Source organism: Bos taurus, chromosome 10, assembly GCF_002263795.3.
Source record: "Bos taurus isolate L1 Dominette 01449 registration number 42190680 breed Hereford chromosome 10, ARS-UCD2.0, whole genome shotgun sequence".
Classification (NCBI taxonomy): domain Eukaryota; kingdom Metazoa; phylum Chordata; class Mammalia; order Artiodactyla; family Bovidae; genus Bos; species Bos taurus.
This window is the reverse complement of record NC_037337.1, coordinates 69,214,868-69,225,799: the sequence shown is the minus strand read 5'-3', so window position 1 is coordinate 69,225,799 and position 10,932 is coordinate 69,214,868. Positions and strand designations below refer to the sequence as shown.

Sequence of the window (10,932 nt, the reverse complement as noted above, 5' to 3'; positions counted from 1 at the left end):
CTCTCGCGTTCGTTCCCCGGGTCCAGAAACTCTCTACCCTTGGGGCTTCCAGTCGCCGGCTCGGGCCGCGCGGGCTCAGTTTAGGTCCAGGCCCCGCCACGGCTAGCGTTGGAGTGGCGTTTGTTTTAATGCAGAAACTCTTGATTGTTTCCAGCACGGGCCTCCCACGTTTGCTCCCTCCCCGGGTATACTGTCGACCCCACTCTCACACCCTCGAGTCCTGACCTGGCTCTTGCTACCTCCCCAACCGGCCCTGGGGTTAGATTCCGGGATTCGTGTTCTTTGTAGGCTGCCTTGGGCTTCTTAAAACTCTAAAAACCCTGCGGGAAAACCAGGAGCCCGGGTCTTTTGCTTCAGGGGCCGAGAGATGTGTATAGGGACAAAAAGAGTGAGAAAGACACTGAGTTTTTAAAACTAGTTTGTTCTTGGACTTGTGTATCTGCATCTCTCTCTTGCCTACACGCCCACGCCTACCCCCAGGCCTCCTTTCTCTACCCTTCCCGGTCCCCTCGGCGTGGGCTGACTCTGTTGGAGACCACATAGTGGTATTTTTAACCTTCAGTCTCAGTGGCTTTCTGCGTCTGTTCTACACACTTATTGCTAGCCTGGAATGTGATAACCAGCTATCCCCTACCCTCAGTCTCCTCCATCCTTGACTTAAATATTTTTTATCTTCCCATCTTAGGGTGTATGGGTTTCCTTTCTCCCTTTCCTTAAAACAAAAGCAAAAACAAAAAAAGGGGAGGAGTAAGAGGGAGGAAAGGAAGAACAGGAGAAGAAAAAGAGAGGCCTCGCTGTCCATCATTTTAATTATACAATAAGTTCACATGCTCCAGCAGTAATGTATATTTTAGGCAGAGCCCAGTGTCTTTCAAGAACATTCTGGTAATGTCGGAGGCCTGGATTTGTTGCCTGCTCGTCCCCGCGTGCAGCAGCGGCCTGTTTTCCTCCCCCTGTTGTGTGTTTTTATTATTTTCCCTCTGGCTTAGATGTGTCAATCATTCTCTCCCTGCCATTGGTTGGAGAGTTTGCGTCAAAAAGTTGCCAGAGAGGCGCTTTCTCAGCAAATCTCCCTGAGAGCGGAACCGACCTCAGCTCCAACTCAGCCTCCACTGTTATTAAAAATAAAAATCGCTAGAGAAGCCCTCCTCAAGTCTACTTTGTATGTATCGCAGAGGGGCCCACGCGCGTCTCGAACTTGAACGACTTTCCTCGTTTTCTTTTCTTTAGAAAAATATTTTTCGTTGTTTGACTTTTTATGGAACGATGAAGATTACAAGATATCTAACTCAATACTCTTGATTTCTTTTAGGATAGCTGGCTATTTGGAATTTTGAAGGATAATTTGATTTTTTTCCTCTAAACCCCCATGTGGCTGTAAGGTAAGTGTCTGTCTTGTCTGTCTGTCTATGTCCATATCTGTGTGTCCCTCTGTCTACCACCACCCCAGTACCTCTAACAGACCCATTGGTGCACCTTTGAGAACGTGGAGTTTTCTAAAGGCTGATGTATTTTCTTCCCTTTGCAAAATTCTGAGGTGCAGTAACCATCTCTGCGAAAAATTTATTATCTGGGGATAAGGACGAGAGTGGGAGGTAGGGAGGGAGCGCGCTCCTGCGGTCGGTGCTTTAGCAAAACGTCGTGGAAACCCTGCGAATCTGATGTGGGGTGTTTTGGAGGGGTGTTGTTTGTGGTTTTATGTTAACGCCCATTCTGGGCTTCTCCCTGCGATCTTTGCGTTTTGGCCATCAGATGTGTTTGGGGTCATTTGGATTGATCACAAGGACGTTTTAAGAGTCCGAGACAAAAAGACGCAGATGTAGCTAGATGAATGGATGGATGGATGGATGGATGGTTGGATGGACGGATGGTGGTCATGATGATAATTTGGGCGCCTCCCAGGGCCCGCGTGCCCAAAACCCGGCTCGCCCGCGGGTCGGCGGGCACCGGTGGGCGCCCTTAGAGCTCCTGCCTGCCCCATATGAACGTTAGAGGAAACCCGAGAGGATAACCGAGCAGGCAGGGAGCGCCGGCATCTCGTCCGCCCCGCGCTCGCCGCTCACTCTTTTCGGCCCCCTCTCCCCCAGCCAAGAGAAGCTCACTAAGGTTTTCAGCCTCTTCCAGAGGGCCTCCAAATCTCCTTTTTCTTTTTGATCACCATTTTCCACACCTCCGAAGAGGGAAAAAAAAAACACCCGGCAGTGACATAATCCCCCATGGCTGTTGTGTGTTGTGGTCCTAAACCCAGCGAGTGCGCCAGAGTCGTTTTACAACGTGACTGCCGGGGCCGGTTCCGGGCCCGCCCCGCGCAGCCCTCCTCGCGCACCTGGGGCGGGCAGAAGTGGCGGCGAGTGGCCCTGCTCCGCCGGAGGCCGAGCAGAGTCGAGGACTGCAGTCCTTCCGGTGGAAAGGCTGCCCCTCGGTAGTTCTCGGACGGGGCCAGCGGCCTGGCCTAATGCGCGCTCCTCTCCCAGGCTCAGGGACCCCCGGGCGTCGCGGGCCGGGTCGTGCCGGGACAAGGCGGGCGCAAAGGCCCAGCCTCCAATCTCGGTCGGCCCGGGGAGAACCAACAGAAGGCCTCAGCCAGCACCCAGCCTAGGAGACGAGTCGCGCCTCAATTTCCTAAGAAGACTTCGTGTTGAGGCGTTCAAGTGACTCTTGAGATCATAGTCTGGTTTTAGGATACAAGTTTTGAAACCCAAGCCCCCGTCAGAATTCCGCCCGGCGGCTTCTTCCTCCTTTGCAGACCGAAGTGGGGCGTGGGGGCCGAAGGCCGAGCTGCGTTGCCCCTGAAGTGGTGGATTGCTTGGGGAGGTCACTCCTGGAAATTCTCCCTCCATCCCAGAGCTTCGGGGTCAGGGTTTCTCCTGTCCACCTCGGGACTCTTCCCGTCTCCAAAGTTATTAGCAAAAGAGAGGAGGTGAAGAGGAAACTCCTCCCCCGCCAAAGGCAGGTAGACACCCAGACCTGTGCTCTCAGAGCTCACACCAGGGCTTTCTCCTCGCTATAATTAATAGTCAAGGCCAACCCTTTTGGCACGTTTCTTCCTCTCTCCCGTGCGGGTGGCAGCGTCGTTCGAGTCCCTGAGGCCAGAAACTTTCACTCCAGTTCTCCGGAGGGAGGCCCGCGCCGGCTGTTTTCCGCGCTGCCCGCAAATCCCCTTTTCTTTCTCTCTCCTGTTCCTCTTGGTCGTCTTCCGAGCCGCAGGCCGGTCGCCAGTCCGCGTAGTTTTGTTTCCTTTCCATCATGCAGAAAATTAATCAGCCCGGACGAGAAGCAGAGCTGAGCCCGGCGGCCTGTAATTAAGGGACGTGTGCCCTTCGGATTATCTCGTTAGTTTATCAAGAAAACATTTATTATAATTAATTCTCGGACGAGGTAATTATTATTGAGCGAGGACACAGCAACTGGTAGATGGGCTCCTTGGAAGATGAAAAAAAAAAAAACAGGGGGGAGGTGGGAGGGGGAGCGACAGATTGCACGAATTGACCGTTAGATATAAGGCGGTGCGGCCCGGGGCGGGCAGTGGAGCGGGAGGACCTCGGGCGCCGAGGCTGCGGGACTGCGGGGCAGGGACGCCGCCGGACCGAGTCACTCGCGCCTGGAGGTGTGGGCGCCGAGCGGCTGCGGGGACTCGCCGCGCGGCCGCCGCCCGCTCCTTCTATAGGTAGGAGTTCTCCAGGGGCCACCTCCTGAGCAGTTGTTTTGAGGTTTGTATTTTTGAAAAGGGATTTCTTTTTCCCCTTCCCGGCTCTGGTTAGAGAGGAAGGGAGAAAAGCGTCCCGGCAGGGCTTTGAAAGTTAGATGGAAGGGTCCGAGGCCTCTTTGGAGAGCGCGTACCTAGGCGGGCTGTTGAGAACACGTCGTAGTTTTTGTTTTGTTCCTTTTTCTTTTAAAGATGTATCCCGTAGTAAAGTTGAAAACAGTCTTATGCCAAGAATTTTGGTCGTTTCTCGATGGTAGATCAAAGGAGCTCCGAGAAGGATCTCTGTCCTGGTGCTTTCTGTTTGTAACTGCTTTTTATGCTGGAATGTGCTACTTTGATGTATGATATATCAGGCATTTTTAATTGGGTGAGAGCTCTACATGGAGAACTCTTCCATATTCCTCATGTGCAGATCCGATATAATTTTAGTTGTTTTCATCTACAGTAGGTCAGGACTTTCCAACATAGTAAGATTGCATTAAACAAGACAGAATTCCAGCTTAGAGGCTATTAAAACCAATACATGACTGTATTTTAAAGCAATAATATTTTCACAGCCTCCAAATAACCGTGTCTTGAGAAGAAAAGATAAAATGTCTTTTTTCCCCCCCGGTAGGAGCAGCTGAATTAGTTTTACTGGTGAGATAACACAAACTCCTACAAGGGCATTTATAAAATTACATTAAGTTAGAGCTAAGAGTCAGACAGGACTGAGCGACTGAACTGAACTGAAGGATGGAAAAGCATGAGTTTTGTGCTATAAACTTAAATCAGGAAGAAGTTGCAGTAACCAAGTTCCATTTATGGAGTTTTGTGTCTTGATCTCTTAAGCAATGTAAATATGAAAACCCAGAGTCCTTAAAACTCAATAGGAACTCTAAAAGTAAGAGGAACTTCTCCTAATCTTATATCCGCCATTTTGAAGCAATCTCTCAGAATGTCAAAGTCGAAAAGTAGAGATCCATGCAGAAGTACCACCTTTTGGGAAAAGAGAAGTCAAAATTGCAAACAGCCAGCCTATAAACACTCATTTTTGAATCCCTTTGCTTGGGGGAGTGAGACAAAACTCATCTGAATAAAGTAAATAACTTTTCTTTTTCTTCCTTTGCCCTCTCTGAGCTCTTTCTCTTATAGGATTTTAGGAAACTCAAAAGGTAGGGAGAAATTCTATTAGTTTCACAACTTTGGTGTTTGTGTATGTACTTTCTGCAAAACTAGAATGTGCAAAAAGGAGCTAGAGTTAACAGGAAACTCTGCTGTAGCTGCTGAAAGCCCAAATGTCGGAAATTTTGCCTCCTGTGGGATCAGCAGACTCCACACATCAAAATCAACATGGGAGCGGCTTGCACTACAAATGCGCACCCTTTCTACTTGCAAATGTGGGAGCCTGTCATTATCTGATTGGTGGGATTCTAACTTTACTTCAGAGTTTCTTGCAAACCCTGTGCCAAACTTGAAGACTTTCTTTGCACTACCTTTAAATATTTGATAGGTGTCGATTAAAAGTTAAATACTTGTTTGTTTAGTTTGAGTTAGATACATATAATCAAGGTTCTCCAAAACCCTAATAAATCTGTTACTTACCTTGAAATCTAATTACCCAGACTACTAATTAGGTGAAAATGATTACTGGAAATGACTTCAAATGTGGAATAATAGTGGTTGAATAGTTTTCTCAAGTTTGCCATTGAGCAAGTTGGTATTTTAGATGTTAAATGCACTGACATTTTAGGTTCGCAGCAGTGGAAAGTGGTAGAAAGCTAAGATAATTAAAATCTGCCTTGGAAAGGCAACAGTCTGGGGAGAGGTAGATTTCTTGAATTGTTTCTTTGTTTCTCACCAATGGCCTTTGTTATCAGCATTATTTATTTAGCCAAAGAGTTCTTTGTCTCTGCAAATGGCCCCAATCAAGTTTTGTTTGAGACAATTAGCTAGTGCCAGCCAAGGAGTCCTATGCAAATGTAGGGATAGGAATGCAATGTGAGCATTTGGAGGCGTGGGGTTTTGTTGGGGGGGGCGGGGGTGGGTGGGTGGGAGGCAGATTGTAATTGCTTTCTTCGGGTCTTTTTTTTTTTAAGTTTTGGCTGGGGGGTGGGGAAGACAGGTTTATCTGGTCTCTCTTCGTCTTTAGTTCCAGGGCAGCTGGGGGTGGGGGGTGGGGGGTGGGGGTGCCCTGCAAGTCCTTTATAAACCTCTGCCTTGTGTACCTCGGGCTCTTTTTTAAGTCAGTGGTGGAACGTGAAAGAGCTGCATCCTACGAAGCGGTAAACCAGCACCTCTGTTTGTTTGTTTACTTTGCCTTAGTTCCACCACTCCAAACCCACCCACCAAGGACTCTGAATCTGTCCAACCCGGGTGAAGCAAGACCTTCCGGCTGGGTCCCCCGGATTTGGGCCGACTTTGCGCCTCCAAACAACCTTAGCATGATGTCTTATCTTAAGCAACCGCCTTATGCAGTCAATGGGCTGAGTCTGACCACTTCGGGCATGGACTTGCTGCACCCCTCGGTGGGCTACCCGGGTAAGTGAGCTCCGCGGCACTCTTGCCCTCTCCTTCCCCACGGCCGCTTCGCGGGGTTATAACACCCTTTCCTCCGGAGCACCGGGGTAGAGGGTCGCGTCGCCCCCGCCCCAGCTCCAGGAGAGGTCCCCGCTGGGTTTTTCTTCCAAGCAGCAGCTCAAAGCCACAGGGCATTTATTGGTGGAGGAGAGGGCAGGGACTTGGGAAAAAGGTGTACATGGATCTACAACGTTTTCAGAAAATCGTATCTTTTTAATTGGAGTGAATGGGGACACATATTGGACTGGGGCAAAGAAGGCTACTGCCCTTGTCATTTGGGCGAGACGCCCCTGCCCGTACCTCGCAGTCCAGTTCCTCGGAAGTGCCCTCTTGGCGAAGTCGAGGTCCTCATAAATTCTCCCCGCCAAACCTGCGGCATCTCCTCTGACCTCCAGGCCCTTCATCTCTAATCCCTAGAGGTGTGATTTTTCCGGGGTGTGAGTGTTTTCCTTTCCGATCAGATCTGTTTTGTAAAGTCGTGGTAGAAGGAGAAGTATGAAGTGAAATGTGCCCCCATTTTAAAGATGGAGGAACAAAGACCCCATCAATTTGAGCTGCCGGTCCTCGGGGATCCTTTGACTTGGGAGAATGGAGTTTTTGTGTTGAGGTTTAGGGGTTGATTTTGGAGGGTTCTTGTTTTTTGTCTTTTATTTCATTTTTTCCTTTTTGTTTGCTTTCGAAGGAAAGCTCTGATTGGAGCGATCTCCGACGTCAGGGGGAGTGGGGTCTCCCCTGGAAGGGGCCGTGTCTGCCGGAGGAGCCGAGGACGGGGAGGGGGTGGGGAGAACATGGGTAGCGTCCCGGCTGAGCGGATGCAGAGAACTCCGGGGAGTGCTGAGATGTGGGGGTGGGGAGAGTCGGACACCCACAGAGACCCCTATGACTGAGAAACTGCTCCCCCACCCTAAAGGGCCCTGGGCTTCTTGTCCCGCAGCCACCCCTCGGAAACAGCGGCGGGAGAGGACGACATTCACCCGAGCGCAGCTAGATGTGCTGGAAGCACTGTTTGCTAAGACCCGATACCCAGACATCTTCATGCGGGAGGAGGTGGCGCTGAAAATCAACTTGCCTGAGTCCAGGGTACAGGTAGGGCAGATGTAGACAGAACCGTCTTTCCTGACCTTGACACCAGCCCACCTCACCCCACCCCCAGTACTGTGTGTGTGGAGGACCCAGGAGAGTTCCAGGTCTCGGAGAGGACCAAAGGAAGGTTTGAAACTAACTGGCTCCATCTGAAGGCAGTGAACTTGTCTCTTCAGGTCCCCTCCTCCTACTCCTTTTTGTCCCTCCTCCCCCACCCAATGCTATAACCAAGGGTCTTCCAGCCTAGGCTGCAAGGTAAGACGGGTGATTTAGCTGTGATGATAAAGCCTAGTCCTAGAACCCTTGGAGTCAAGGAGACTCACATAGTGTTTTAAAACTTCCCTTCCTCCATTGGAAATCCACCCCTCCCCCAACCCCAATTCTCATCTACTTTTAGGGGTAAAAGAAGTTTAGCTCCTGGACAGTTCCAATATTTTTACAATTTAGAAGTAGAGTAAATGGCCTGCTCAAGGTCACATGTCAGTTTGGTGGTAGAAGAAATGACACAATACGAGTGTTTTCTTTGACTTCTTATGGATTGAACAGAATTTGCTAGATCTTAGCCATTCTGCAGATAAAATATCAACATGATATCCCTGTGATAACTACCTTCTCCCCTTTCTCCCCCTTAACTTGACCTTAAGCTGGAGAGGAAAATGAGCCCCCAACTTTCCTGGAATGCAAGTCCCATGTAGATTTCTCTGGGAAGAATTCAAAGTAGGATAGAAGAAATTTTAGCACCTGTGAGGCTTGAACTAAAGTTTTCACTGAAAGAAAATAAATGGCTCTGAATGGCTGGTGGTTTGTGCTCAGCATTATGGCATTATTCTCACAGTTAAGACGCCAATATGGAGAGCTCACTCAAGACAACTAAAAACTTTTGCCCAGAAAATGCCCATAGTTTCCCTGATAAACTTTACCCTGATAGTTTCCCCCTTGCACACCAAACACAGCTCCTTCATTGCAGAACACGAAAAAGGTTAGGAAAGAGAATTTTGAAAATTACACACAGCGGTGACAAGCCAAGGAACACGACACAGAAAACAATCTGTGTGTCGAGTGGCACTACCCTGAAGGAAAAGCCTCAGTCTCAGACTTGAGACTAGAAGAGAAGTTTGGTTTTGAGTTTAAAACAGAGTACATACAATTCACTCCACTTACCATAAGGAAGGTTTTGGCAAATAGTGGCTTTCAGACCTTCCTCAACAGGATCATTTCTCCTGAAAGCTTTCTTTTATGAATCTTTCTAGGAGAGACAAAAAGTAAAGTGATGGAACCAGCCTTCATATTAGCGGTTGCTACCTGGAAGATGGACCATAAAGTGTTTGAATTTAGGCTGTTCTTGTTGGCATGTAACAAAAGAATTGTTTTGTCTCATTTCTCCTATGTTCTCATCCAAAAGACACAAACACGTTCTATTCCATTGTGAGAGTGTTCAAAATGCAGCTAGGTCTACGTTTATGTGCGTATTTGAAGGGAAAGACGAAATAGGAAAGTGAGGGGGAGTGTTTTTAGCTATACGATTTGGGTGATTATCTTAAATGTTACTGTTTTGAGCTAGGAGTAAATCAGGGTCAAGTGCTTTTAGATAGAGCCTCCCTGATTTTCTTATAATTCCAGGAGCATATACGAGTTTTCACTGGCAGGAGCGATTGTCCGCTTAGCTCATCTGTCCACCTAGGACAGATTTATAATCTGGGAGCCACTCTTTTCCTTAAGAAATTACTGAAACCATGTTAAAGAAGTTTCTTTCCCTTTCAAGGTATGGTTTAAGAATCGAAGAGCTAAGTGCCGCCAACAGCAGCAGCAACAGCAGAACGGAGGTCAAAACAAAGTGAGACCTGCCAAAAAGAAGACATCTCCTGCCCGGGAAGTGAGTTCAGAGAGTGGAACAAGTGGCCAATTCACTCCCCCCTCTAGCACCTCAGTCCCAGCCATTTCCAGCAGCAGTGCTCCTGTGTCTATCTGGAGCCCAGCTTCCATCTCCCCACTGTCAGATCCCCTGTCCACCTCCTCTTCCTGCATGCAGAGGTCCTATCCCATGACCTATACTCAGGCTTCAGGTTATAGTCAAGGATATGCTGGCTCAACTTCCTACTTTGGGGGCATGGACTGTGGATCTTATTTGACCCCTATGCATCACCAGCTTCCTGGACCAGGGACCACACTCAGTCCCATGGGTACCAATGCAGTCACCAGCCATCTCAATCAGTCCCCAGCTTCTCTTTCCACCCAGGGATATGGAGCTTCAAGCTTGGGTTTTAACTCAACCACTGATTGCTTGGATTATAAGGACCAAACTGCCTCCTGGAAGCTTAACTTCAATGCTGACTGCTTGGATTATAAAGATCAGACATCTTCATGGAAATTCCAGGTTTTGTGAAGACCTGTAGAACCTCTTTTTGTGGGTGATTTTTAAGTATACTGGGCTGGACATTCCAGTTTTAGCCAGGCATTGGTTAAAAGAGTTAGATGGTATGATGTTCAGACTCATCTTCTGATCAATGTCCTGGGAGGCATAGAAGGAAAATGAAAGGCCTTAGCGGGGCCTACCAACCAGCTACCTGAAATGGACAAACCAATCTACTTAATACTTAAGATCCTGTTATAGTTTTAGATCATTGGTTTTCCTGATTCACAAAGTGATCGAAAGCATTCTAGCCATGTGCAACCAAATACCACCAAAAATAAACAAGAAGAACTAAATTGTGAGGGGAAGGAAGGAAGGACATAGCCTTCTTAAGCAGAGGTGTTCCAATGTTTTAGCCAATCCTTGGTTGAATCTTAGGAATGGACAGTGTCTCAAGCTCACTCACGTTTCAAGACCAACTGGTAGTTGGCACTGAAAAACTTTTCAGGGCTGTGTGAATTGTGCGACTGATTGTCCTAGATGCACTACTTTATTTAAAAAATAATGTTCATAAGGAGTCAATATGTAGTTTAAGAGACAATCAGTGTGTGTCTTATATAAATGGTACATCTGTGGTTTTTAATCTGTGCTAGACTTCAAAACTGTGATCTCCTGTTATTGTATGCAACCTTGAACTCCACCTCTGCAGGGGTTCTTCTGTGATTAAATAGGTTATAATTATAAATAAATTCAGAGCAACTGAGTACTTATCTAAAAAGATTACCTTTGGCTGGAGGTGAGCTGCACTGAAACTTTACAACAAAATGTCTCTGGACAAGGAGAGTAAGAGAAGAGAAACAAAAGGACACTAATTCATCATGTAATTTACTGTTGGTAAACCTAGCAGTAAAGAGACATTGGTCAATTGCTCTGACCCTGATGAATTTATAAGCTGAGATCATCGTTGTTTATGCTTGCAGATGTTAACTGGAAAAGTTATATATGCATAAACCTTTCTTCCTGATTTGGCAGATATGTATAATTATATTAAATTGGTTCTAGCACAACATTGGGTCCCGTTTAATTTTATACCACTATTAGTGAATGAGAAGCCCACATTCAGCCACTCCTCCCCAAAATATGTTTTTCTTGGATCAGAGAGGGAATTAACAAACTTTTTTTAATTGGGGGGGTGCTAAATATGAATGACTAAGATATGAATGATTGGTATGTA

General features: G+C 47.5%; 1 protein-coding gene across 3 annotated transcripts; it reads left to right on the top strand.

Moving 5' to 3' along the window:
* Positions 1-757: 757 nt before the first annotated feature.
* Positions 758-10,765, top strand: OTX2 (orthodenticle homeobox 2). Of its 3 annotated transcripts, XM_005211840.5 has the most exons (5): positions 758-1,162; positions 1,313-1,382; positions 6,011-6,226; positions 7,200-7,351; positions 9,111-10,765. In XM_005211840.5, exons 3-5 carry the CDS (start codon positions 6,130-6,132, stop codon positions 9,729-9,731), a joined length of 870 nt encoding a protein of 289 aa, XP_005211897.1. In that variant the 5' UTR covers positions 758-1,162; positions 1,313-1,382; positions 6,011-6,129; the 3' UTR covers positions 9,732-10,765. The 3 variants fall into 3 exon arrangements, with proteins under 3 accessions (XP_005211897.1, XP_059746555.1, NP_001180130.1); XM_059890572.1 differs by lacking the exon at positions 758-1,162 and having other exon boundaries at positions 1,176-1,382; NM_001193201.1 differs by lacking the exons at positions 758-1,162; positions 1,313-1,382 and having other exon boundaries at positions 6,130-6,226; positions 9,111-10,178.
* Positions 10,766-10,932: the final 167 nt, after the last annotated feature.

What these genes read in the sequence shown, in the direction of transcription:
- OTX2 (XM_005211840.5), top strand. Translation starts at nt 6,130, where the DNA reads ATGATGTCTTATCTTAAGCAACCGCCTTATGCAGTCAATGGGCTGAGT. An exon ending in CCCCTCGGTGGGCTACCCGG is followed by an intron (nt 6,227 to 7,199) that starts GTAAGTGAGCTC and finishes CTTGTCCCGCAG; the next exon opens with CCACCCCTCGGAAACAGCGG. An exon ending in TGCCTGAGTCCAGGGTACAG is followed by an intron (nt 7,352 to 9,110) that starts GTAGGGCAGATG and finishes TTCCCTTTCAAG; the next exon opens with GTATGGTTTAAGAATCGAAG.